Raw genomic sequence first — 26,842 nt, 5'->3', positions numbered from 1 at the left:
TTGCGATGAAACACCCACAGAAGAAGAAAACACTCGTGGACTCCTGCAGACGGTGAGAAACAGGGAGGCGTGGAGTCCTACTTCATGTGAGGTATGTGGTATATCTCTATTGTTGCTTCAATTTAGTACGAAAAATAAAAATAATACAGAAATAAAGCTGTTATAGTGTAGGCAAATGAAAAATATATTCCCTGCCGACATTTTTGTTATTTTAGCTCGTCGCTTTAAAGACAGTTTGCAATCTAATTTCCTCCTCAGCCCATAAATAAGAAGCTGAAATTTCTTTTGTGTTTTAAAATACATCTGCGTTCAAATGGTTGCAGCCCAGTCCCAGTTTACGTTAATCAAAGCTGAGCTCTTTTGGAGGCCTTATTCAATGCTGCTGTGTCCCCAAAGAAAGGATTGTGTAACTTGTTTACTCTGCCAAGTTGTCGGAGTGAAATTCGCTGACCCCAATCTTCGATTTCCTGCGATTGCTTGCTCTGTTACTTATAGTGACACACAACTTAATTTAATGAAAATCACGTTAAAGTAGATTTTAATGAAATGCCATGCCTCTGATGCAGCATTAATTTTGCATTATACAACAACACAAGTGTTGGAAATTATTTTATTCCAGACACTTTTGAGACCTTTTGTTGGAACAAAAAATCTGAAAATCAAAATTTCGCTGATAATTATAAGCCCCGGATGACAGTAAGTTGTTTGTAATTGGAGTTTAGTGGACAGAAACCAGTTTTGTCATTCTTAACGCGACTTTTTATGTTAACATTATTACTATTGTTAATTTGATATTCTATACAACAACCATATTGTCAGTGAGTTAAGCAACCAAGCATCCAGTATTGATGATAACTCTACGTATTTGGTAAAGGCTGCCCTTTGCCTGCCTGTATAAAATACTACATTGGCTTATGTATCCATGTCAAAAAGAAAGTATTAATTTTTCTCACTTAGATTTTCAGATGTACTTAGTTATATTGTAAAAAAAAAAAGAAAAAAAAGCTAAAGTGGATACTTGTTTTTATACTGATATCTTTGTTTCATTGGGTCAAAGGTAGATTTTCTTTTTTTGTTATGTCAAAACAAGAAAATCAAATAAAGGCTGTGGTTAGCAGTTGGTGGGGCTAAATTTATTATGACTGTACTCAGAGGCGCAAGTTATCATATCAGGACACCTTCTAATCGCTCGGCTTGTAGTTATCCAGGTTATTTTACATATACGTGTGTGTACGTGTACGTGTGTGTGTGTGTGTGTGTGTGTGTGTGTGTGTGTGTGTGTATATATATATAAGCATGTGAATAAATTATACACATATGTCAGTGTTTCTGTATACTGTAGCTTTGGACCTTATCAATTTCATCATTTATATTTGCTCAGTGCTAACAAGTGTGATTGTTGGCTCTGTTTGAGGTACTTTACTCTTGGCTCCAAATTTTCATTGAAACATGGAACACTAGTTCTTATGTCTACTGAAGCTTCTGCACAGTGTCAGAATAGTCTGACTCACTGGCAGCATTGTTATCTTTTCAGGTGAACAATGACACCAGACCCAGTGGCTGAAATGCTGACAGTCAGACATTGTCTGGGCGTAATGAAGCAAAGGTCAACATTGTCTCAAACATATGAATGACAGCAAGTAGTTTTTTAACTACATCATCTGTCATTTTAGTTTTTTCGACAAGAAAGTCCAGAGAGTTGAAGAAACGTCTCACATTAATGGAAGGCCCTTACATGCTGATTGGATGCTCCAAACAGTGAGTCTGCATCACAAGTGGCTTCAGACCAGCCGGCAGAGTTGTAGCAGATAACACTGCTGAAACTAAAGATCTTTGAGAGACTGAGGAAGAGATGGACCCGAAGGCTCCAGTGTCCGAAAACTGCAGAGGACAGGGAAATGGAGATGTGGAGATGCTCGGCGGCACCTCTGAAATACCTTCACCCTCTGAAGGTCTCCCTGAGGAAGAGAGGACTGACTGGAAGTTGAATATGTCTGTGATCTTCTTGTGTTTCTATGGGTTTATGGCATCGATAAAACCAGGAGAGCCTTTCATCACTCCATATCTTCTCAGCATTGAGAAGAACTTCACGAGAGAACAGGTCAGTCGTTTCCTCATTAAAAATTACAAAATGTGTCTTTTAAGTGTTTTCAACCAGTTTACGATTTGATACCTGAAGTACCATTGTTTCAGATGAAGAAATAAACAAAAAATAAGTAAAGACATGTTTGAACGCATGCAAGCAATGAACTACTGAACTGACCTTCAAAATAATGAAAAGTGTATAAACTTTCAAAACTATCTTTTTATTTGGGTTAGCCCAATCATTTATTAGGTTGATTATAAAAGAGGAGTTGAATCACCAGCAGATCATACGAAAGAAAGTCTTGGGAATTTGAACCACGACTTTAGCTTTCTGCTCTGTGCTTAAGTTCTCATACCACTGTAGATTTAATAAGTGCCCTGTGGGGAGGTCGCTGATCCATCCTGCTGGGGCCAAAGTTCACATTCCTTCCAGAACTAGTGTCACGGCAATGCGCCTGACAGTTTAAATCCAGTAGTGACAGCAGAGCTCTGGTAAATATTTAATTTGTAAGTGGTGTGTCACTAATTTTGTTGGCTTTTATTTGGGATTCCCCAGGACCTACTGGTTCAGGGGTTTGTTGTAGGACAAAAAGTATTTTAGAAAAAAAAAAGTTTGAGGTATTTCTTTGTCTTACTGGATTAACCCTGAAAAAAGAAACTTCGAGACCTGTTCCTCATAGTGTGATGTGTCATTCGCAGAAACTGATGCTTTGTAGTGAATCAGAAGAGCTTGCTTACACAGTCAAAGCTAGCTCACAGTTTTTTCCCAGCACAGCCCTCACAGTGCCAAGCCCAAGCTCCACTCGTAGCAGAACTTTTTTTTTTTGTTTAGCCAGCATGGCTCACAAAAGTAAGAATGTTTTTTTTGCACGATAAATGCACAAAATTAGGCAATTGTAAGGCTCCTCATAAAAAAAAAAAAAAAACACTGGATGCAAAAGGGTTTTCAAACCACTAACCATAATGGTTTTGCTAGTTCAGGTGAAAAATCGAGCTACAAATGATCCTAAATCAAGAGCAGTTTTGAGTCCCTTTTTTTTTTTTTTTTTGGAACTGAACCACAAGAGCCGGCTCTCTGAAAAGAGTTGAACTTCCCATCACTAGTTCCTTATCATCTGTTTTTATTGTGGGCAATTTAACAAAAATAACAACAAATTACTGGATCTCACTGACTTGACGGTTATCTCTTGTCCACTCTGGATTCATTAATCAGAGAGCTGTCACCGATCCACAGATATGGGTTGCTTGTATTACCCTCTGAGAGAAATGACGCGTTATATGAGACAGTTTCAGTTTCTGTTTCAATCATCTTGCCATAAAATGGTGTAAGCTGGAGTGAAAGACACTGCGAAAATGTTCTGTGTTACAAACAAAACTGATTATCCTTAAAAGCATAAACCCAATTAATTCCCCAGTGGTGGACACCTGCCTACTTTGCCAGTTTCTTATCCTGTTTCAAGCTGCAGTAATTTAACTCTGTCGTCACTTCCAGGTAACCAACGAGATCACGCCAGTGCTGACATATTCCTACATGGCTGTGCTCGTCCCAGCTTTCCTACTAACTGATCTGCTGCGGTACAAGCCGGTGCTGATCATCCAGAGTATAAGCCAGGTGATTATCTGGCTCATCCTACTGCTGGGCACCTCCCTCTTGGAGATGCAATTCATGGAGTTTTTCTATGGGATCACCATGGCCTGTCGTGTTGCCTACTCCTCCTATATTTTCTCCCTTGTCAAACCCAGCCACTACCAGAAAGTGGCTGGATACTCACGTTCTTCTGTCCTACTCGGAGTTTTCACCAGCTCTGTACTTGGCCAGATGTTCATGTCCCTAGGAAACATTCAATTCTACACCCTGAATGGTATTTCCCTGGGCTTCGTCAGCTTTGGTCTGGTGCTCTCGCTGTGCCTGCCCTGGCCTAAACGCTCGTTGTTTTTCAACCAGGCAAAGGAGCAGAAAAAAAAGGAACAAGCTGCTTCATTGGCCGCTGCGGCGGAACTTAACAAAATGAACCCTCAGGAAGATGGGGTGTCCACAGCTGCATCTCCACAGCCTGTGTCCTCCTGGACTGACTCTATTTTTGTGCAGATGATATTGGAGGTGAGAAATTTGGTGAAGAGGCCTAGTCTGAGGCTCTGGTCCTTGTGGTGGGTGTTCAACTCCACGGGATACTACCTTGTGTTGTTTTATGTACACATCCTTTGGAACAAAGTTAATCCGGTGACTGAGAACAAGAATGTCTACAACGGAGGAGTCGAGGCAGCCTCAACCCTACTGAGTAAGAAATTACTGGATCTTATACATTTAAAGGTTTGAAGCCCTTATTATGTATCGAAATAACTGAGCTTTTCTAAATTTTAGCCCAACTGATTTCATGCCCTTACCAAGAAAGTCTTCCTCAGAGACAGGCGAGCAAGACTTGTACCTTTCCTTTACAATTTTTGATGAACTAGTGCTCCAAATGTGACCTTTTAAATTTTTTTTTTTTTGCTAAGGTTATATTTAGGGTTGATAATGAGATTGATTTTAGAACAGCGAAAGAAGGCATTTTACAAAATTACTATATTTACATTACATAATTGCTGTGCTATAAGACGTCTTTTTTAGTGATGTTAAGACACAAATCATTTGTCCATCCATATCCCTTGTCTCTTATATCTCCACATTGAAAAAGACAAATGACTGTCCGCTTCCGCACATGACTGAGTGCATTTCATCTCCCACCCTTTTTCTGCCACAAAATCATTACATCAGCCGACAATGACAACGACAATGGCCATTGCACTTTAAACAGCTGTAAAGCACTAGCCTGTGTATTATATGGTCATCAAGTGCAAGCAATCAATCAAATATTTGCCCAGTGATAAGTGCAGACTACTTTATTGGTTTGACATAAGCTGTTCTCACTTGACAAGATGACCGTGCATACACTTGTAAACACGTATTTAGACTCAAAGCTTGGTACGGTGGTGATTAGGGAGTTACTATAAAAGTATGACACATTGATGAAACAATTTTTGAAGCTACCTTTGACCCATTCATCATTATATACCACTTAACCTGCATACAGCTTTTGACGCCCTTTTATTAATTTCACCAAAGACTAATATGGAAATTCTGAATTGATAGTTTATTGAATTTGTCTTGGCAGGTGCTTGTACTTCCTTCACTGCTGGTTTTGTGAAAATTCGCTGGAACATCTGGTCTGAGCTGGTCATCGCCATAGTTACAGGAGTTCAGGCCGGGCTGCTTCTCCTCATGGGTACCACAGACAACATCTGGATCTGCTATCTGGCCTATGTCATTTTCCGGGGTTTCTACCAGTTCCTAGTTCCCATTGCTACGTGAGTGTCATGACTTGTCATCATCACTGAAAAATGAATACCTACAGAGTGGTCAGATTCTAGCCTGTTAATATGAAGAGAAAAGTATTTTCTCATTACTTGTGGACATTATGTCCCAAAGTTTGTATCACAGTATATTTCACAAGATTCTGGTGGTATTGCACAGTGATTTCTACATTGTATTTTTTTTCCTGCTTATTTTTCTTCAGAAAGAAATGGATTTTAGAGAGGTTTATAGTGGCTGGAACAAAAAGTGGCACTATAAATGTTTGTATCACATCAGTCTTTTTGGATCAAACCGTGATGCTGCTCCTGATGCTATTTTATAACTACTGACTGAAATATACATTTTTCAGAGTAACAGATTTTTGTGTCACAAAACAATATATTTTGTGCGGTTGTCTACCGCATGCTTTTCATACTTTCATGTTAGTGTAAGTCACTATCTTAGTCATAGATCTCGAGCATGAGTAGTTAGCATACACATGAGTCACATCAGGCAATTTATTTCCTTAACAATTAAACCAGCAACTAAATCAGCTGACATAGATCAGAAAGAAAGCTCACTGTATGCCAACTTGTAAAGTCACTGCAGTGCTTACTGTGTGCCTAAGGATCAAATATCAATCTCTTAATGGTCGAGGGCCTTCTTATTTAAATCAAACTTGCTTCAGCTCATGAGCCATTGAGAAACCCCAGGTTGTCAGATAGGGGTATTTTTATGAATTCGTAAAGTTGAAACTAAAACTCATTGTGAAGCTGCTTTTTTATCATTGCAGTCCTCGGCTGTGTAGCACCCTTGCTGAAGATTTGAGTGCAGATGCGAGTGTTGACATTTTCAAAAGTAAACTTAGGACATACTTTCTTTTTCAGACTAGCTTTTCATTAGATTTTATTTACAGTTTTTTTATCAATTTTAGTCACATTATTTATATACAAACCTCAATTTTAATGGAGTTTGGATGTTTTGTAAAATCTGAAAAAAACAGAAAGTAGATATGCAAAATCTTTTTGACCTATATTCTATTATATACCCTACACAGACAAGATAGATAGAGCTATAGTAATCCCTTGGGAGACCTTCAGGGAAATTCGGGTTCCAGCAGGATAGCACACACAGTTGTACAGTACACACAGATTGCAGTTGAAATCAAAATATTTAATGTTCAAACTTTAATGTGTTTTTGTGTAAACATTCATTCATTTTCAACATGAGTATTCATATTGTCTAACATTTTTGCCCTGATAATCAATAGTGTCCACAACCCAATGTAGACTTATGTAATTTGACTTCAATTTAAATACTGTTGAAAATGATCTGCTGTTTACCCAATTAATGTCAGATCATAGACTTAGGAAGTTCAGCTCGCTATTGTTTTTAAGTTAAGCATAGATACATTCTACTCATCCACCTGACTTCATCTTAAGTTTTCAGATTGCATCATCGCTAACTAAGGAGCTATGTGCACTGGTGTTTGGGATCAACACCTTCTTGGGGACCATCCTAAATACAATTCTCAACCTGATATTTTCAGACAAGCGCGGCCTGGCATTGGATGTACACTATCAGGTACAGATATCCACCCTTGTGGTTTTCCTCTATGTATATTTCATACAGTTTGTTGCTACAAGGTGGCATTATAGCATACTTGTCTTTCACATGGCAATTTTTTTTTTTTAAAAAGACTTTAATTGTCTTCCTAAAAAAGCAATATCCATAATGAACACATTACAGCTTATGACTTTTCTTCATTTGTTTTCTATCAGTTTGATGTCTGTGTGCAGTGTTAAAAATTCATCATAACTTTTACTTTTTATAGTATTGCAATGACCCAAGTCATGGACACAATTACAGCTTCAGAATCACAATATTAATTCACAATTGGCTTGACAGACACATTATTTTAATCACTTCAATAAAAATAAAAAATAAAGCCCTTAAAATGATAACTCTTAATTCACTTTTGTTGATGCTAGACTGGATAAATAAATTATTCTGTTTAGCTTATGCCAAAACATGGTCATCTGTTATAAAACTTATACTGTCAGTACTTGAATATACAGTATGGTATACGGGTATGGGTAAACAGTAAAAGCTTCAGTGATCTTTAACATTTGCTGTTGTCCACTCCATTCAGAGGATCAGATCTTTTAATCATTTTAAAATAAACTGAATAATTTACTTATTTTCCTGTAAAATAATCATAATGTCCAAGCAGATAATAACATCAGATCCAATCAAAGCAGAATTTCCCCTTTTTGTTTTTCAGTTCTTGGTGTATTTTATTTACTTCACCCTGCTCACTGTCGCCTACTGTGGCTCTGCTGCTGTGGTCCTCACCCGTCATTACCGAAAGCAGCTCCCAAGAGGAGGCCAGCCTGGTGAGCAAGCCAAACCCGAGGAGCTCAGGCCAGTAACCCCTATTCCAGAGGCGGTTCCTTTGTCCAACAGTGGATGCTGAAGTGTTGACTCCATAGAGTTCTGTCTTACCCTCAGTTGCACCATCACATCCTCTTCTGAGACTGTGTTTCCCCACCAAGCTCCGATCCAGTCAGATTAATCATTTGAAGCCCCTGATGCAGCCATTGTGTTTGCTGTTGAGACAAAATGCCACAGGTGCCTTTGCATGATTCTTCTGCAGCAGAGGGTCCATGGGCCAAAAAAGTCAGTGAAGTGATTCAGCCAATCCAAAAAGAATAAGTCATTTAAAATTATATTAATTTGAATTTTCAGTACAACTAAAAGCCAATCAAGTGTTGATTGAAAAGTCATTTTGTGCAAATTAGCTTCTTTTTACATAGCATCATTGATGCAGTGGCTTTCCACTGTATAAAATCCTTTAATCATTGCTAATTTGTCAGAGTTAAACCTTAACTGGTCACTCATCAATCACTGGGCCACTTAACCATTCACAAATAAAATCAAATTAGTATCTTTACTTCACCAATTATGTATGTATGGACAGTAGAAGGAAACCAGAGAATCCACATTGGTAGAGGGTGATCATGCAATCACCAATTATGTATGTATGGACAGTAGAAGGAAACCAGAGAATCCACATTGGTAGAGGGTGATCATGCAATCTCCACACAGAACAGACCCATTCTGAATTGAACTAGGAACCCTCTCGCTGTGAATGGGAGTGTCACCCACTGTGCCATCACATGAGGAAATCGTTGTTTTACTTGTAATTTGTTGTTGTTTTATTATTTTTTTTAATTGAACAAAGTTAGTTATCTGATTATGATATATTGGCAGTACTGGTATATTATTTGCAGCAGCACTGTGGTAAAGCTAATGCCATTTTGATGAACTATCAACTACCTTGAAAAGTCTGGGCTCAAAGGGCAGCTGTGTTTAAATGTAATATGCTGGTAATTGTCAGAATGTGTTACTTAATGCAACAGTTAGGGTTATGTTTTCAATGAGTTGTGTTTAAAAACATGTTTTTTAGCTGTATTTTTAGCCCACTTGATATCAAAAACACAAAAATGTGAAAAGGTTGGTTCCTTTCAAAAATGTTAAAAAATCTGACTGACCGAGATTATTCATCACATAATAAAAAAAGATTTTCGCAAATTTCTCAGCGTCATTGCGGTTTTTGGTGATAAACTTCACTTTGTCTCTGAAACTTAAATATTCACCAGAGTTTGCTTTCAGTTTGATCACAAAAGTTTTGCTTTTGAGTTTTGACAGATATTTCAAGGGACAACAACTTTACCTTCTGTAATATCTAATTTAGATATATATACTATTGGACATTGTCTTCAAGATTTTTTTGACAGAAATTCTGAAAATGATTTTGGTTCCATTATTTATATATATTGATATACACAGACATTTTTTCATGTATTTAAACAATCAGGCATCTGAGGTTGGAAGTTAATGTTACAATCAAACCCTGCAAAAAACTTAAAAATACCTTATGTAGTTATGTGTATTTTTGTTTCTGTTCCTCTCAAATTTGTAAGTGCAGGAGACTTCTTGTGATTTATTTCAGATGTAGTTTATATGTAGATAACAAAGTTGTTTATCCAGCTGCACTCAGGACTGACAGCCATGGCTGACTTTCATTTGTTTTCTTAGATATCTACAACAGTGCCTATCAGTGGGGCCTCCATTTGTTTTTCCTTTTTTTAAATATCTGCACAAAGTGAGCCCCTCATCCACTCTGAGTTCCCTTTGAGGATAAATGAAATGTTATGTCAGAGAAATTTTCAGCCTTCATCTGATATCAGTTTGCAGCTGAAGAGTCATTAACATTGGCTGATGTCCAGGTAGAAATAAAGCGCACAGACATGCAGGCCATTGACTGTTAGGAGCAGAAATTTGAAAAGCCATAAAGCATAGGAACTACTCTGTGGTCACCACCTGCAGAACCACTCCTTTCCTGGGGGTGTCTTGCTAATTTTCCATAATTTCCACCTGTTATCGATTCCATTTGCACAACAGAATGTGAAATTGATTGTCAATCAGTGTTGCTTCCTCAGTAGACAGTTTGATTTCACAGAGGTGTGAGTGACTTGGAGTTACATTGTGTTGTTTAAGTGTTCCCTTTATTTTTTTGAGCATTGTATATATACATTTAAGCTACATCTTATGACCAAGCCTTAACTGGCGTGAGTGAATTGTGTCGACCTCAAATTTAACAGATTTATTTCTTCATGTAAAGGCATAAAAAATATGTGTATACAGATCCACCCATTTTTGGTTCCCAAAACACAAAATTACACAATCTGATGAGCTAATTTTTCCCCCCTTTTTTCTTCTATGGATTCATTTATCACCTAAAATAACTTTGCTGTATTAAAGTCACATAAAAAATCTATATCTATTTCCTAAAGCAAACATTTTTGTCATATTATTGAAATATTCAACAGTATAATTTGATTAAATTCATAAATCAGCTTTTTATGATGATAATGTTTTGTCAAGAGCTTAAAAATGTTTAACAATTCTTTTTATTAACTTTTTCTCTCATCTTAAATTTCCTGCTATTGGGTGCTGTCATTCCATTACAAATCCCTGTGTGCATTGTTCATTTGGTGAATAGAGATTCTGATGGAATGAGTGGAAACCCTGGAATTTAAAATAAAAAGCTTATGCTTTCATAGAGTCCATCTTTGACTCAAGACCCTCCGTATTGCAGGTGATCCCCGACCCCCGTCTCACAGCTTCCTCAGTCTGCAGATGACAAATGATGCTGAGAAGAATGGGAGATATTGCACCAATGTATCATATGAGGTTCTTTGTGCAATATTTGAATTTTTCAGAGGGCTAGACCATTGTTTATTACATCTTCTCCTACTCTTCTGCTAATTCTTCTACTATTACTACCACTTGATATTGAATGATATTTCAGGGGTTTAATACGGGAAGCAAAGTATGAGTGATGTCAGAAGTTCCTGTTGTTAAGGTAAAAGTCAAGATGCAGATCTTGTGATTTTGCAAGTCTGAAATTGTCAAACTTGTAAATCAAGACCACACATATTTTACTATTTGTACAAATATAAGTTTGTGCAGATTTAATTTAGATGTTTGCACATTTTTGATTTCTGTGTATGTTATATCCAGCCTGTTCAGTGTATGATACAACATACACTCTTTGTTTGGTGTCTTCCAATTTCATGACTGCTGCAGTCCATGGATTCTGGATATAGTTAAACAAAGTAAAGCGATGCATGTGCATATTAATCCTTCGGCTCTTCCAGGTTGGGTGGGCTCAGCATCTCTAATTCCAGCCACAGGCCTCCCTCAGCACGCAGCACAAGTTGTGGGAGACGGCGAATATCTCCGTGGACCCTACCAAGAATTGGATTGACTCCCGGGGCCAATCGAAACCTGAGTAGGGTCAGTGCCACTACGACTCGGAGCTCTGCCAAGGCAAATTTCTGACCAATGCAGTTTCTGTGAACAAGCACAAGGCGTTAACAATACATTTCAAACTAAACCAGCTTTTTTGCGGACTTTGATATAATGAAGAGGACAGCACCTTGGCCCGGAGGAGAAGGGGATGAAGGCATGAGAAGCATGGACTTCTTTGTTTGTCGGATCAAAACGCAGAGGATTGAATTCCTAGTAGAGGGGATTTCTCACAGGTCAAACATGACAGGCTTCCAATGAGGTGAACATGTATACTCTGTATATATAGCTTTCATTTCTCACATGTGGATTCATCCAGACAGAAGGGTTATGATGTGTTCCATAAATGCTGACTAAGCAGATGGCGCCTAGGGAAAAAAAAAATGAGTTACTTTCTCTCACTTAACACAAAAGCATAGTATATGTGCACACTGACACACATGCATAAATATATGTACACGTGTGTGTGTGTATATATATATATATGTGTGTATATATATATACACACGTATATATATGTATGTATGTGTGTGTATATATATATATATTTTTTTTTTTTATATGTATATATACTTGCACACGGAGTGTATATACGTGTGTATATATGTACACGTATGTGAGTGTGCACATATACAGATCTAGTCTCATTTAGTGTTCAGCAGTTGTCCCAAAGTTTGCTTTTTCCCTTCAAGTTGGTAAATATATCTCACACTACTTAAATCTTCCTTTCATGAGATGAATTTGTCTTTTTCTCACCCTTTGGAACAGTCAGGTTACCAGGTAGCAACATGTCCTGGGTATATTTCCTGGTCACTGCCTGTACAGGTGAGTGCAACCTGAGAGATTCTCTGATGCACATTGTGATGAAAGGAAGGTTCGATAGATCCTCCCTTGGAATGAGAACATGTCATATTCATATTCAAACCTCATTTATGTATAATTGGAAGTCTTTGGACACATTTGAATAATATACACTCTAGCACAGCTATTCACTGAGCCACTTTTGCTAAGATAATTCTGACTGTCATCCCACACATATGAGCAATTCCCAAACTGAAATGCTCTATGCTGAAATGTCTACAGCTTTTAAATACATGCTCAACACAACTTCAGAAAAGATCCAGATATTGCAATAGGAGGAATAAATGGTAACTACTCCACATTCAGATGCAATTGACTGTCATCGCCAAGTGGCTCCAGCATAGACTTAATGGGTTGAGAATGTGTGTAATATATATCATGAGAGCAGAAACATTCTTTGAAGCATAAAAATATATCAACAGTATCCAAGCACTGTGGCCTAAGACCACCTACTTATCCAGTGACAGCCTTTCCTCCTTTCACCATATTGATAATTTTATCTTCTGAGATATGTCATACATACATTCATTGTCCACACAGGTTATTCTGTACACAATGCTATCAGGGTGGGGGAGCCAATCCCATCTGGCATCGGGGCAAAGGGTGGGGTTTAACCTGCACGGGCGCTAGTCAATCACAGGGCCACATATAGAGCCAGATTAGGATCCTTAGTTAACCTGCTGTACCCTATCCACTATAGGAGGCTGGTGTTCTGACCAGTGTGCCACAACAAATAAGTAATTGTTTTTGGTTTTTGTTCAATATTATTTGATGTTATTATCTGTTCTCTCCAATTTTAAACGTTCAAAAAACAATTGAAAAACAAGTAAATTACACTTTAAGATGATTAAAACTGACATCAGAAAAAAATAACCAAAATCATACTTTTTTTTCCCTTTACAAAACAGGTTGCAGAAATTAAATTCAAAATTCACATTTGTAAATTGAAATCTCCAAAGACAGTGTTTGTTTTCTGACCATTCTATTTCATGTTTGTCTCTTTTCTGCAGCAGATCCAACACCTCCTGCCTGCATTTGTGCTGGTAGTCTGGATGGTTTGCTAAATTATACAAGGTCCAGCAAATTGCACTTGCTGTTGTGTCATGACCTGCAGAACAAAAAAAAGGATTATCTATAGATTTAGAACAGGACACCACTTCGAATGCTAAATTGATTGACTGAATAATTGTTCATTTCCAATATGTGAGGCTCAAACAACAGACAAGAAAGAATAAGAGAGAAAATAAAGCTGTAAAAGACTATAAGGTTTCTAAAAGGTTTAGAAAAAAACAATTTATCTCGAATCTTAAAAATGAACACTAATACATATTTATCCCTACAGCTATTCAAAAACTGTAAAAATAAATATGGTTGCAAACTTAAAGTACAGAAGTAAAAAATGATACAGTGTATCTGTAGGGAAAGATCTAGCTGTTTTGCCCTTCATTTTAATGGAAAAAGATCTTTCAGTTTTTCTTTTTGTTTATATATTTTTTTTTACATTCTATATATCCACGGTCTAACTGATATGTCTTTAACATTATAGTAGCCCATTTCCCATTTTTCACGTTTTTATAGACATCCTCAGTTTATGCATTATAGAACTTACTATATCAGCCTGGTGGACATTTCTTAATGTTTAGTTTGATTTATTTTGACTTTACATAGTAATTATTCTTTAATTTATTTTTTATACATTTAGGTGGTGTTTCCCACAGTTTATGTTATAATTGCAGCCATTCTTCCATAGGTGTAGTGTATGTGGAGTGGGCTGTATTATTATTGGGTAGGTGGTATTATATAAAGTACTAAATTTTAGGAAAAGCACTACACAAATAAGGTCTCACTGATTGACTGAATGAAAGAAAATCCTTGCTTGCCTGCAAACATGAAAGTGTTGGCCTCAGCCTGAATCTCCTCATCGGTTAAACCTTGTCCATATTCATCCTGTAACACAAATAAAGGTTACATATTTACTACCATTCAGAATGACTTGATGGTCCATGATTTACCAAGCACATTTAGCTTTAACTTCATTCCCCTTTTAAAAATGTTATGTGATGTTTCTTTTTTCAAACCTTGGTCAGCAGAATAATATCCACAAAATCTCTTTTCCTTTTCGCTGTGGGGGTAGAATTAGATACTGATTCTGCCTTATTTTGTTGGCTGAAAAGGGCACGGCGTGTCTGAACCACATCCCTGGTGAAGCTATACACAAAGAATTTAATAAAATAAAACATACCTCACCATTTTTAGAGCTGCAGTTGCAACATGAAATATTGGATTACATAATTACAGTAAGTGCAAAGTGAAAATATGTAATTGGACTGAAATGGTCTCACATGTACCTGTGGACTATGTTTAAAGCTTTCTTGAACCGTTTCCCCTGCTCAGTCTTCCAGTAGATCCAGTCCAAGTGGTGCCAAATCTTTTGGCGCCGATCTATTATCAGATCACTCAGCTCAACTATGGCTGACACATACTCAGTGGTAGACCTGGAAGTAGAGTGTTTGAATAAATGGGTAGAGATGTAAATTAAATATTGTAATATTTGTGTGTTCTTACTCCTGACAGTTGCTGTTGTAGCTAAAGGCACATTTAAGCAAACTGTCCAGTGTCATCAGAGTGATGTGGTCGAACAGCTCTATGTTTTTGCTTCCTTCTGCCACCATGCGCCGCCATTTCCCCTGTAAGATGTTTGACAAAAAAATTAAAATCTTACTAAAAACTGTGGCTAAAGATACTCAATTAAAAGTAAAAGTTCTATCTATCTATCTATCTATCTATCTATCTATCTATCTATCTATCTATCTATCTATCTATCTATCTATCTATCTATCTATCTATCTATCTATCTATCTATCTATCTATCTATCTATCTATCTATCTATCTATCATTGTAGAGACCTCGTTATGATATCATTGTTTTCATATGTTTAATTTCAAAATGAGCAAATATACATTTTAAACATTTTTATGTACTTATTAAAATGTATTGAACCTTTTATATATTTTGGGTGGATTCATAGTTATGGTAATGCATCGTATTATGTTACTGTATTTTGTATTATGTATCATGCTGTATTACGCCGTATTATGTTACATCATAAGTTTGTCCATTAAACTTATTCCTAAGTGTGCAGCTAATTAGAACAAAAACAACATTAAAAAATCTTAGGGATTGTATCTTACATGCATGGTGTCAGCTGAGGTGTTAAAAAGGGTAACGTAGTTCTTGAGTATATCAAAATGAAAAGCTGGAGTCAGTAGTCGTCTCTTGCGTGACCACTCCTTCCCATTGCTAATCAACAGACTCTCTCCTGGGAAATAATAAGCAGAGGTTGACAATATTGATTGCCTGAATCAGATTTACTGGTTCAAATTTTCAGTGAAAAAAAATGGATCATCCACAAGCTTGTCACTGCATATAAAAACATCAATTATAACCAAATAAATTTGTAGTTACTGCTAACTGCTAACAGCTAAGACAATTTATATTTCATTATATTTCTTATTCTTCCTCCTTTCCACTATTATCTATTACTGTTATGTTTTTACTTGAAACTCTGGCACAACAATTTCCTTCGGGATTAATAAAGTTGTTCTCATCTCATCTCATCTCAAATCCACTTCAGCTCCAAACCACTAAAAAGTCTCCATGTACTTGAAGGGACTAAACAACATTCCAAATATTGAAAAATAAATCACTCATCGGCCGCTTTACTTACCAAGCCATGGTCGCAGATGGCCATAGATCAATTCATCTTTCATTGTGATATTGGCTGGATTCAGAGAAGGAGTGTTATTACTTAGCATATTGACTTTGTCCGACTGTTAAACATCTACAACTGCCATTGAATCTGTACCGGGAGCCATCAGCAGGGGTTTGACGTAGTCAGGATGGAAGAGTCTGACCAGGTGATAAAAGGGACCAAGAAACCAGCTGCAGGAGTGTTTGTAAGTCTGCACCAGTTCATCCACCCGCAGCAGACCTTCCTCGGTGCTCTGCATCTGATGCATCAATACATCTCGTTGTATTTTCAACAAAACATTTAACCGCGCAGAATTTGGGTTAATATACAGCTGATAGATTAATGACTGAAGGGGAAGAACTGGATATGATTTTTTTAAAGAAGCAATGAGTTATCAACATTTACTCTTACCAAGAGCCTGGTGTACATCCTTAAAAGTTGTGTCTACATTTCTGATTATGTTATGTTTTAACATTGTTAAGAAATAGGATATAGTTACTCACATTCAGTGTTTAAATTAGTCTAATAGATCAACATAATTGTATTGAAGTAAACACAACTTTTTTTCATTCTCAACAAAATGTTTAAAAATGTAAACACAATGTTTCATTTTAACACATCAATCATTTACCACATCTTTGTCTAGTTAGTTTGATAGCCTAGGAAAGTTTGCTGAAGGCACATAGCCAGTAAGATATTAGGCCATAGATGTATTTTGCAAAAAGACAACAGAATTCGAGATGTGTTGCTGGAGTAACAAATAAAAATCAGTGGTTTATAACCACGGAATACTTTGCAAGAGTGACAGAAATAGCAATGTGTGTGCATGCGTTCATGTCTATATGTTTGACCTACCTGACCCAGGTGTCCTATGAGCCAGGAGGCTGCTGGAGGCTTGTTGAAACATGACAACTTGTATGTGAACCAAGTATGTCTGACCAGCAGCCGCAGAATCCAAACTGCAGCCACAGCAAGTATCCCCAGAATGACCACAAAGAGGGTCTGACAGAAGCAACTCCAGCTGAGCGCCTCAGTGAGGACCTTGTGCAGGAGAGACATCCTGAGACATGAACATACAGTGAGAAAATATCTATGATGCTTAACCAGATGTAAGAGAGACTGTTGATTTGGGAACATGAAGAACTGATTCAACATTTTACATGCATTCAAAGGTATTGCACGTCTTCCTTTTACTGGCTTTTTTGTTAAGCAATTTCCTGTTTGCAACAAACTGATTTAGAGGTTCTGAGTCATCTAGGTTATGGTTGTTAAAATCTTCAACAGGACTTCATTTTCTTCCCTTGAAGACCTCTCATTGGAGAGGCTTCCTCAGTTCAGCCATAGATCAATTTGTCTGAAGATTTGAAGAAGCCTCTTGGATGAGAGGTGTAACGTCCTCAAGGGAAGAAAATGAAGTCCCGTTGCTACAAAAACATTTTGACAAGAATGGAAATTAATCAGTTTGACATGGACTGTCTCATAACAATTTAATTACTCTTTAGCCTATTTCAGATGTAACTTTTTGTAAAACAATTTTAATAGCAAGTTGGATTATTTATGTGCTCTAGAGTGGCTGATGGATTGTTTTGCCAAAATGGATTGTATGAATGTATAAAAGAACATACTCTCTCCCTAGGACAGGGGTAGGCAACCTGCGGCTCTTTCATCCTTACATTGTGGCTCCGAGTGGCTTGGGAAAATATATTATAGATATTTAATTGAAGTGTATTTTATTTGTGTTAGTCCCTTTTTTAATTTTAGTTCCAAGTTGGAAGATTATTGTGATCTTAAAAAATATTAAATAAAATTATGATTATTATTTTACGCCGCTCAAAATAATCGTCACACTCACGGAAGCCGGTACACCTGCCAGTCGGTATAGTCCCGATTTGCAGATGCTGTGCGCAGAAGTTCAGGAGCAGAAGTCCCATTAACCAGGTAAAATAAATATCTCTGAAGATATTTTCCAAATATTTATTTTTTTATTGTTTACTGACACAGTGATTTTTTCCCAATTTAATTTTAAAATTCAGGTCAAGGCCACGCTACACGCTCTGAAAGCCCAAAGCTCAAAATGTTCAAAATGTGTTCCATAAATAAAATTTAATTATCTCTTTAGCACTTTGTGGATTTTAATAGGTAACACACTACACACTTGTTTACACAAAGTGTAAAGGTATTAAAAAGCAATATATACAGTGGTACCTTTATTTTAGACGTCAAATATTATTTGCGGCTCCCAGTGTTTTCTTTTCCATGGAACCCCGGTCCAAATGGCTCTTTGGGTGTTAAAGGTTCCGACCCCTGCCCTCGGTAATGGACTGACTGTTGAATGGAGCTCATCTGCGCATGCCTGGACTGAAGGCGCACAAAGGCTGTAATTGACTTTCTTTGCCGTAATTGCATATTTCAACTCAACCGACTGCCTTCCAGTCATTGTAACGGTAATATAATTCATAATTTATTTGGAACAGATACAGTGAATTGAATGACATATCATGTGATGACCACCGCAAAATAAGCAAAAGATTTGCAATATAAAAAAATCGGTCATTGGAAGGATATTCTGTTGGTTTTACGAGGAATTCTTGAAGGCCACCCTGATTGGCGTCTCCTTTCACCTGGACAAGCTGATCAACGAACAGCGGGACACGCAAACGTAATACAGAGCAAACATGTTTGTAATTTTGGCACAGTTGAAAATGAAAAGCAATTGACATCGTGGAATATATTAACCCTGTCCATGTTTTGTTAGTTTTAGTTCATACATTTCAAATTGCCATCTGTCAAGCAACTGTTGTGCTTGACTATGTAGCTAACTTTGTTGCTAGCTTCTAGCTAGCTTTTTTCTTCTGCTTCTGATTTGTAAACATCTGACGCACTGCGGTCAATGTTCATCACTCGAATTGTACATATCAATAATGTTGCTAGTTATTTATAGTTGTGCATTTCAGACTATTGTAGTTGTGATTAATTTTAGAGAAGCTCTTCATCATATGTTGCGCCCATCATTCCCAAAAAGATGAACGAGAGGAGCCCAATTTTCGCATTAAAATAGCATAGATATTTTTTTATTCGTTCGGTGATGATTTTGAGCATGCCATTTACTTTTTAAGTTGGAAAAAAAATACCAAATGTTTTTGAGTTAAAAATTATAATGGCCCTGCAATGAAAATGGTGTAAAACGTTTAAATGTCTTTTATAAACATGTTAGTTTTTGATGTCTCAGTTTGTCAAATTGTTTGTCCAGATAGTCAGAATTCCAGCTGCAACACTAAATTCATTGAATTCAAAATACAAAATCTGGGCATTGCAACTTTAATACGTAATGTTAACCTTTTATTGACAGCAAGTTTTATATCTTAAAATCTTAATTGCAACCCTACTTAGACTCTTCATGAATGCTGTTGAAACTTATCACAGATGTGTTTTTTTTCAGCTGTGTTTTTCTTGGTATCTGTGATGCTGGTTGTCAACTGAAAATGAATGACATGACTGGCGAGCAAGACCAGTGTGAGAGCCAAAGGGGGGCTGTAACTTCTTCCAGCTTGCCAGTTTTGTCTCCGATCTCCTCCGATACATGGATACCAGGGGAGTCACCGCTACCACTGCTCTGGGACAATTCTCCAAGCAAAGAAGCGGGAGACTTGAGGGATGGTCAAGTAGGGATGCCGGCGAATGACCCTCCTACAGCCCATTTCTATGAGGAACTCTTCTGTACCAACCAGACTCCCCTCCCTCTGGTCAGTGCCATCACAACCTCAAATGGGCATCAGACTGATGTAGTTAGACAAGGTTACCTTGGGAAATCGGAGAGGAACCATCGAAGATATTTTGTCCTCAGAGCTGGGAGTCACACTGGGTCTAGCCGACTCGAATGGTACAAGACACGAGAGAAGTTTGCTGCAGCGGAAAATTCTTCTGGTAAAACTGGGCTGTATGGATCAAGCAAGCAAGGGTTGGTAAACAAACAAAAAAAGCCCAAATTGTTTGAAAACCTTAGGAGGGCTTCACTTCAATGTGTCAGATCAATGTTCTAGCTCATCAGTTCTTTTTTTGCTTTTAAGATTAGAGCTAGGTGATAGAATACATATTAATAATACATATAAAATAGGCACAAATGATCTGAAAATTAGAGTAAAATTATTAAACCTGACAGATTCTACAGCCTTTTGTGGAAACTAGTGTTGGTCGTTTTGATCGATTGCTTGACCTTCTCTCAACAAGGCCCCAGAGAGTCATTTATAGATTTTTAGGGGAGCTCCTCATTCCAGCTAGATTGGAAATATCTTAAAATTAAAGTGAATTATGCAGTTTCAATTCTGTAATTGCACACCTACTGGGCCAAGGTCCATGTAGCAATTCCACTTTTATCTTATGAGTCTGAAAGTGGCTGATATGAAAACTTTTTTTTTTTGACTACATATTCCAAAAAGTATGCTTTTGGAGATGTAGAAATGGTGTGTGTACTGTATCACTGGTAATTATCAGTACTGCTCGCAGCACGTAAGGAAGGAGATAACAGACGTGCATCACAACTTATTACTGAGTTGTCCTGAGACTTGGATGAAGCAGTAGAGTAGGATTTGAGTTTGTGCTTGAATTTCATGCTACATTTTATAGTTGATGACACTCACCATTTGGACAGTGGAGAAAATTGCCCCTGACTCAATCCCATAATTTAAAAAATTTTTTTTTGTTTTTGTTTTGTAGGCAGCCTTCTCAGGACCAGTTGTTCTTCATATCGTTGCAAAACTTTTTTAAGATCCTCATAACGATGATTTTTTTTTGTTCCACCTCAAAAAACGATCTTTGATTTTCTTTTCATCTTTGATGTCTCTTATTAGCATCAGTCTCAAAACACTCCAATCGGTTCATTTCTTTTGAAGTGACTACTTACCCTACAGACCGTGCAATTTTAGATGATATTGCAACATTTGAAATATCACAGTTAAAAGCTATTGACAGGCACGCTTTCTCACACCATTATATTCAGTTAGGGAGAAAAGGGCTATCTAAAATATTGACCTTGACCTAACAGTGACATGAAATTTAGTGAATTCTCACTTTTCAGGGTAATTTATCTGAGGTGCTGTATTGGTGTTAGCCGCATTGGTAATTCAAGAAAAGGCCTCAGCGTGGCACTCTATGCCAAGGAACAGACAATCACATTGATGGTGGGAGATCATCAGGAACAAGAAGAGTGGTATCTGTCCATTAAGAAATTGATGGAAGAAGAATGGAAGGATGAAGAGTATGGACAAGGTGTTGATGAAGAGGATGATGGGTATTGTACTCTGCCTCCTGCTACTTTCTTTAAAGAGGTCAGATCTGAATTTTTATTTTATTCATATCTGCTTATCAAAAAAAGTTTTGTTTGCCTTTCTGCAAAGTAATCCTTTCTGCAAAATGTAGTCATTTGAAACTCTGGTTTTAATTTTATGACTTTATCTGACATACATTTTTTCATTACCTGCTTACAATGCCCAGATTATTAATCATTTAAAGTTATAGCCCAAATTGTCTTTTGGGCCAAGCTTGGGGGTGAAATTTGGAGGTATATGATGGATAAACTGATTTATTTAACTAAACAGTGTGCTATATCACTTAGATGTGCATATGTCAGCAGCACTTTTTAGCAGTCCTTCCCATGTTTAACAACACCAAACTAACACTGTATGTATGTATGTGCATGTGCGTGTGCATCCTTATTTGCACTTATATGGTGTCCTTTAAAATCAACCCTTTTCATAATCGTAAAAACTAAAATGAGGAAAAGGGAAAGCCAAGGTATGACAGAGGGAGACGTGGGTTTTTACTCTTGCTGTAAAAAGAAGGGCTTTTAAACATTTTCATCCAAGTGATCCGCTCTTAATATATTGTACAATTTCTGTCTTCACCACTGTCAAAGGTTTGGCCTCTAATAGTGAAGCCCAGAGGCCTGGGCCGTTCCAAGTCCCTGGCAGGGGAGGTCAGGCTCTGCCTCACAGCGATATCAGTAATTTTGGTCAGAGTTGGCACACACAAGGGTTTGCCTTCAATTACAATACCATTGCTGAGTGTTCGTAGATTTGGCCACCTTGATGGCTCGTTCTTTTTGGAGCTTGGCAGGTCAGCACCACATGGTCCAGGAGAGATCTGGTTGGAAGGTAGAGAACAAGGTAATATGCAAGAACTTTTCATTTAATGCTTTACTGCCATACTACAGGACTAACATCACTTCCTCCGTATCTCCATACTATATAGGAGACCCAGCATTGGCTCAGCACATTCATGAAGTGGTGCGGGAAACTGTAAAGACATTACGTGCTCTTCCAGACTTCAGCCACTCACCAACCTCCAAAAAAAATAATGCTCAAGTTACTCCAGTTTCAAAACGGACCAGACTCAAAAACAGAGACATACCTGCACATGTGCGACATCCTGATCCTCCACAGAGCTTGTCCAAGAGGAACATGGACACTCGGAGTGATCCAACACAAAAACCTCTGACCCATACTTGGGACAAAACAGAGCCCGACTCTATCTCTGTCAGCCCACACCTCAGCACCCATAGCATTGTACCTGAGAGTGGTAGTTATATTGAAACAGCAATGGATTATCTGGAAAACAAAGGAAGGGAAAATAATGGCACGACCTTGGTGACAGGGGATCATTGCAGTGCTGAGGCTTCTGGGATTGAAGAGAGCTGGGATACACATCAGGAAGAAGAGGAGCTAGGTTACATGAAGATGTCACCACAGGCCAACCATAGCTCTACTCTTCCTCAAAATGGATACATGATCATGCAGAGCCATTGTAAATGTCCTGGCAACTCTTCCTCCTCTAGTCTTCAAACAGATCATAGGTATGACTAACTGGTGGAAATACATTTATTGCATGCTGTAAGATATTGATGAATTGAAGAAGTACTTGGATATAATAGCTAAATCAAAGTTGTGAAAATGCATGTCATTTTATTTTGTGTGACCCACTATTACATTACTTTATTGATACCCTTCTGTTGTAGTCCCTTCATTGACAGGTATTATTCCCTGCTGCAGTCTCATCACAAAATCAAAGAGCAGATTGAGCCACTCAACTCCACCTGGCCAGAGGGGCAGAGAGGACAACTGCCAGCACAGACTGCTGTTTGTTCCCCCAAAGAAAATTATGATGGATCTGGACCGAGTTCTCAGTTTGTCCCAACTACACCCTGCTGGAATCAGCCAGCCCAGGCTAGTGCAGTATGTGAAACACGCCAGTCATTTCGCCCACAAGCAGTTCTGGACCAGTCTGCTGTCAGAAGACACTGGCTGTCATGTCTGCCATGCTTACAAGCTGAAGATCCTGAATATGCTTGATAATTTAATTTTGGAGATACACTGAATTTGATTTCATTGGTAACTACTGATACTAGTGTTGACCATTTTGCATGCTTAAAACTATCTTAGGGCTTTATAGTCTTTCATGGGTATTTGATGTTTAAAAAAAAATAAAGATTTCTTTGTAGACAAATATTTATATCCTGTGGTGAAGTCATTGACAGTGGTGTGGCTTTAAATCACATTCTTAAAGCTAAATTCAGAGTTTTGTCTGAGGTTAGTCAGAAGAAGTTTTTTTTTTAACCTAAGTATTGGTTACTTGCTGCTACTAGTATGAAACTGCACAAGGACAATCTTAAGTGTACAACTATACTGCTCAAAAAATAGAGGGGACACTTGGAGTTACATTGTGCTGTTTAAGTGTTCCCTCTATTTTGTTTTTGCACACTGCATGAGTTATGCACTTAAGTACTTGCAATCCTGCCATTGAAACGGAGCACCTTTTCTTCAAGCTAAAGTAGAACCTTGTCATTTTTGAACAAAATATGGAACTTAACACATGAAAACATGATCTTTAGATTTCAATAATAGAAAACTGGGTTTGCAGTTTTTATTGCCACAAACCAATTACAAAAGTTCATAACTTAGTTTTTGAAAAATACAGACGCGCAAACAGATGGGTTGTTCTCTGAACTTCCAAGCATCACTCAACCTGTAGTTTGTTTCCCCTTTGTTTACAAGTCAGATAAACAGTTACATTGCATATATACCATGACATTTATTTGGAGGATGTTATCATGGATACAACGTTTTGGAGTTGCTCCTTTGACAAGTATGAAAAGTCCTCAAAAGTCACCTTGAGAAACAGCAATGCTGAAACTTGATCTCAAGTCAATTCATACATTGAATTGCACTTGAAGCTCAAAATACAAGCAAATATTATAAATAAGAGTCCAGCTCTGTTAGTTTATTGGACTGTTTACCTATGACCTGAGTTGGTTTAGTTTTTTTCTGTGAAACTCCAGTGTGATTATGATGACTTTACCTTGTCTTTAAAACTGCAGGGGTTAATGTTGACATGTTTTCATTTCATGATTTTATTTTTATTCTGTGTTTAAGTGCAACTTTCAGATGAAATTTCATGGTCTCATTTTTTCATATCTGCAAGCATTCGCTGATTCAGTAAACACAGGACAAGATGTTGTAATCCTTATGCAAATATTTGCTTATATTGTTTTTAGTATTGGTAATTTTATGTAGCTGTTCTTTTTCTTTGATCATGTAAAGCTGGAAAAATGATTGTTAAAGATCCTTATTTTGTTTTCCCCTAATCAGGAGGACATAAGAGGCATGGAAGCTCAAATGAAGAGAAAGGGGAAGCCTAAAGCTTTACCAGTATAGTGTAAGTATAAAGGTGGATGTCGGATTTGTTGTTACGGAAATCCTTCATATCAGACAAGACAATTTTTTATGTTTCTGCTTCAGCAGTGAACATATTTCTGTCATTTGACACATCACCCATTAAAATCTAACATTTGTTTTAAATAGGGAAAGCTGGCACAAACAGTCCTGGAAGAACAGACTTCCCCTCCAGTTGGTGACCGACTTCTTCATATTTGATGGAAAGCTTTTAGAGCTTATGTCAGTGAAGAATTTACCTGGAAAAGAATGGAGGACAGTGAGTGAGATCATCCAAATGTAAACCACGCAAATGCATGCAAATAGCAATGTACCAAAGGAATGACAGTATGGAATCTATCTATCCATTGATTCATAAGACATGCTCAAATTTCTTTACATCCGGAATCAAATTTGAAATGTTAGGAAACAGACAATTCGGCATTTTATAGCCAAATAAAATAATTGATCATGATAAAATTGTATGTCAACAAATTAAGAAAAATAACAATTTATACCTTATGTTAAACCGTTAAATGCTGGGAATCACCTACACTCACCTGAGACATTTGTTAACAATGATCTAGTATGTTGTCTGACAGGAAAACATTAGGTGTATGGTATATAAAGATCACACTTTGATCTGCCAAATACCTTGTTTTGATAATATTTTTCTCTAGTAATTTGTGATACTGAGTCCATTTAAGAAATGCGTGATTGGGATGTGTAGTGGGTTACCCATGTTAGTCCTCCTTCTTGTTGTCAATGAGCTCCTGCGTCCGCTGGGCCAACATTCTCCTCTCTGCCTGCTGCTTCTTCAGAGCCTCCTCAGCTTTCTTACTCTGGTAGATTTTGACTCCGGCAAATGCCAAACACAAGAGCAGTGTTTTCAGAGCAAGAATGTACAAAAGTACAGGGACGTTGTCCAAGGCCTGAGGAAAGTGAGAGTTCAGTGCTTTCATGCCTCCAAATGTCTACAAACCATCAGACCAGAGCTTGGCAGTATGTTTGTGTGTGTGTGTGTATATATATATATTTTTTTTTTACCCAAAATTGATATTGTTTTAAAGTTTTCTTTATCCAAAATGTAAGTGTTTACATTCAGACTACGATGGGTTCCTGCCATTCAAAAAAACCCAAAACATATTCATACGGTAATCTTTTTCCAAATTGGCAGACCTGCAAATTGTAAACAGGCAGATTGCTAAATCCTATTGTAGCAATGGGACTTGTTTCAGTTCCTCAAAGAAATTAACTCTACTCTATGCAAAGCAATTCATTTTTTTTTTTTTTTAGGGAACTAATGAAGCACAATAAATATTTAAGAGGCCTTTACTAACTAATAATAACCCCCCCCCCCCAATACACAATATCACATTGTTCATCCTGAAAGCATACGTGTGAAGAAAACTGGTTCACAGAAAATGTTCTCAGCTGCCTTAACAACGAATTTCTCCAGGCTTGAGGTCAAGCCTTTCGCGTCTACTCTGGAGGGCATGAGAGAAAGATCTGGAGTAATCGGGGTTCTTCCCCCGGAGTCCAGCTGTCAGCAGGGAAGGGTTGTTCATTCTGTCACCACGTATCGAGGATGAGTGTGAGAAGAGTGAAGCAGCTGCACACTCGTATGCATTCAGGTCTGCTGTGTCACGTAGAAGTCATGCACGGCACTAAAATCCATTCAAAAATCAGTCCATTTAATACTTCGTGCTGTGAATGCTGTGAAAAAGAAGCTCGTAGCTTTATTTTTTGTTAATATTCCACCCCATGAAAAGACAGCATTAGTAAGACATCGACAGGCCCACTTAATCGCAACAGTTAAAGTTTCGATCGCTAGGAAGGCACCGATTTGATCTTGAGCTCGATCTTGATGTTTTTGTTGTATAAAATGTAACATGCAGCAGCTGAAAGAGAGAATCTGTTATTTTAGTCAAGCTAGAGGTTGCAGCACAGAGCATTAGCATTGTGATATAGAGCCAGCAAAGACAACCTACCTCTTCCTCAACCAATCGACAATATCATTAAAAACATTCGTTTTGAAGACAATTATTTAGCATTATTTTCATAAAGGGGTTGTTTACCTTCCAGTTAATCATTTTTTCGTTTCGGGAGAGTTAGAAGTTTCTTAATTTGACAGACAGCAACAGAGCGTTTTAAGCTCCACTGAAGAAGGCGGGGCTTCAATGATCTGGCCAATGGAAATGTAGTATATGTCGACGTCACAAGTGTGCCCTTCG

The 26,842-nt window shown here is 37.6% G+C and overlaps 4 protein-coding genes across 7 annotated transcripts; 2 read left to right on the top strand and 2 right to left on the bottom strand.

Annotated features, from left to right (window-relative positions):
• Positions 1-21: 21 nt before the first annotated feature.
• slc19a1 (solute carrier family 19 member 1) lies at positions 22-9,010 on the top strand. Of its 4 annotated transcripts, XM_086148281.1 has the most exons (7): positions 22-91; positions 1,535-2,101; positions 3,578-3,697; positions 4,031-4,364; positions 5,238-5,430; positions 6,859-7,000; positions 7,701-9,010. In XM_086148281.1, the coding sequence occupies exons 2-7, from the start codon at positions 1,853-1,855 to the stop codon at positions 7,890-7,892; spliced, it is 1,230 nt and encodes a 409-aa protein (XP_086004407.1). In that variant the 5' UTR covers positions 22-91; positions 1,535-1,852; the 3' UTR covers positions 7,893-9,010. The 4 variants fall into 4 exon arrangements, with proteins under 4 accessions (XP_086004407.1, XP_086004406.1, XP_086004404.1 ...); XM_086148280.1 differs by having other exon boundaries at positions 3,578-4,364; positions 6,966-7,000; XM_086148278.1 differs by having other exon boundaries at positions 3,578-4,364.
• Positions 9,011-9,979: 969 nt separating this feature from the next.
• On the bottom strand, positions 9,980-16,965 carry cyp4f3 (cytochrome P450, family 4, subfamily F, polypeptide 3). Its single transcript, XM_086148276.1, has 13 exons — positions 16,762-16,965; positions 16,021-16,165; positions 15,883-15,936; positions 15,347-15,474; positions 14,720-14,841; positions 14,503-14,649; positions 14,233-14,362; positions 14,035-14,101; positions 13,133-13,262; positions 12,050-12,183; positions 11,597-11,661; positions 11,424-11,506; positions 9,980-11,338 (listed from the first exon to the last, which is right to left on the bottom strand). The coding sequence occupies exons 1-13, from the start codon at positions 16,963-16,965 to the stop codon at positions 11,122-11,124; spliced, it is 1,626 nt and encodes a 541-aa protein (XP_086004402.1). The 3' UTR covers positions 9,980-11,121.
• A 2,423-nt stretch (positions 16,966-19,388) lies between these two features.
• Positions 19,389-24,830, top strand: LOC147233442 (uncharacterized). Its single transcript, XM_086147407.1, has 7 exons — positions 19,389-19,864; positions 20,981-21,230; positions 21,818-22,067; positions 22,153-22,753; positions 22,931-23,186; positions 24,546-24,605; positions 24,759-24,830. The coding sequence occupies exons 1-7, from the start codon at positions 19,389-19,391 to the stop codon at positions 24,828-24,830; spliced, it is 1,965 nt and encodes a 654-aa protein (XP_086003533.1).
• Positions 24,477-26,782, bottom strand: smim11 (small integral membrane protein 11). Its single transcript, XM_086148267.1, has 3 exons — positions 26,687-26,782; positions 25,347-25,540; positions 24,477-24,868 (listed from the first exon to the last, which is right to left on the bottom strand). Exons 1-2 carry the CDS (start codon positions 26,699-26,701, stop codon positions 25,352-25,354), a joined length of 204 nt encoding a protein of 67 aa, XP_086004393.1. The 5' UTR covers positions 26,702-26,782; the 3' UTR covers positions 24,477-24,868; positions 25,347-25,351.
• Between the last annotated feature and the right edge of the window lie 60 nt (positions 26,783-26,842).

Source organism: Fistularia commersonii, chromosome 6 (assembly GCF_037954325.1).
Source record: "Fistularia commersonii isolate RoL2024-O1a breed Wild chromosome 6, RoL_Fcom_v1.0, whole genome shotgun sequence".
Classification (NCBI taxonomy): domain Eukaryota; kingdom Metazoa; phylum Chordata; class Actinopteri; order Syngnathiformes; family Fistulariidae; genus Fistularia; species Fistularia commersonii.
This window is presented reverse-complemented; position numbering and strand designations above follow the sequence as displayed.

Excerpts from the sequence above, each read along its gene's own strand:
- LOC147233442 (XM_086147407.1), top strand. The coding sequence starts at position 19,389 with ATGAATGACATGACTGGCGAGCAAGACCAGTGTGAGAGCCAAAGGGGG. Across the intron at positions 19,865-20,980 it reads TATGGATCAAGCAAGCAAGG|GGTAATTTATCTGAGGTGCT; the intron begins GTTGGTAAACAA and ends CTCACTTTTCAG. Across the intron at positions 24,606-24,758 it reads GGAAGCCTAAAGCTTTACCA|GGAAAGCTGGCACAAACAGT; the intron begins GTATAGTGTAAG and ends TGTTTTAAATAG.
- cyp4f3 (XM_086148276.1), bottom strand. The coding sequence starts at position 16,965 with ATGTCTCTCCTGCACAAGGTCCTCACTGAGGCGCTCAGCTGGAGTTGC. Across the intron at positions 14,363-14,502 it reads GCTTTAAACATAGTCCACAG|CTTCACCAGGGATGTGGTTC; the intron begins GTACATGTGAGA and ends CTTTGTGTATAG. Across the intron at positions 11,507-11,596 it reads CTGTCTGGATGAATCCACAT|GAATTCAATCCTCTGCGTTT; the intron begins GTGAGAAATGAA and ends CCCCTCTACTAG.
- slc19a1 (XM_086148278.1), top strand. The coding sequence starts at position 1,853 with ATGGACCCGAAGGCTCCAGTGTCCGAAAACTGCAGAGGACAGGGAAAT. Across the intron at positions 4,365-5,237 it reads GGCAGCCTCAACCCTACTGA|GTGCTTGTACTTCCTTCACT; the intron begins GTAAGAAATTAC and ends TTGTCTTGGCAG. Across the intron at positions 5,431-6,858 it reads TTCCTAGTTCCCATTGCTAC|TTTTCAGATTGCATCATCGC; the intron begins GTGAGTGTCATG and ends CTTCATCTTAAG.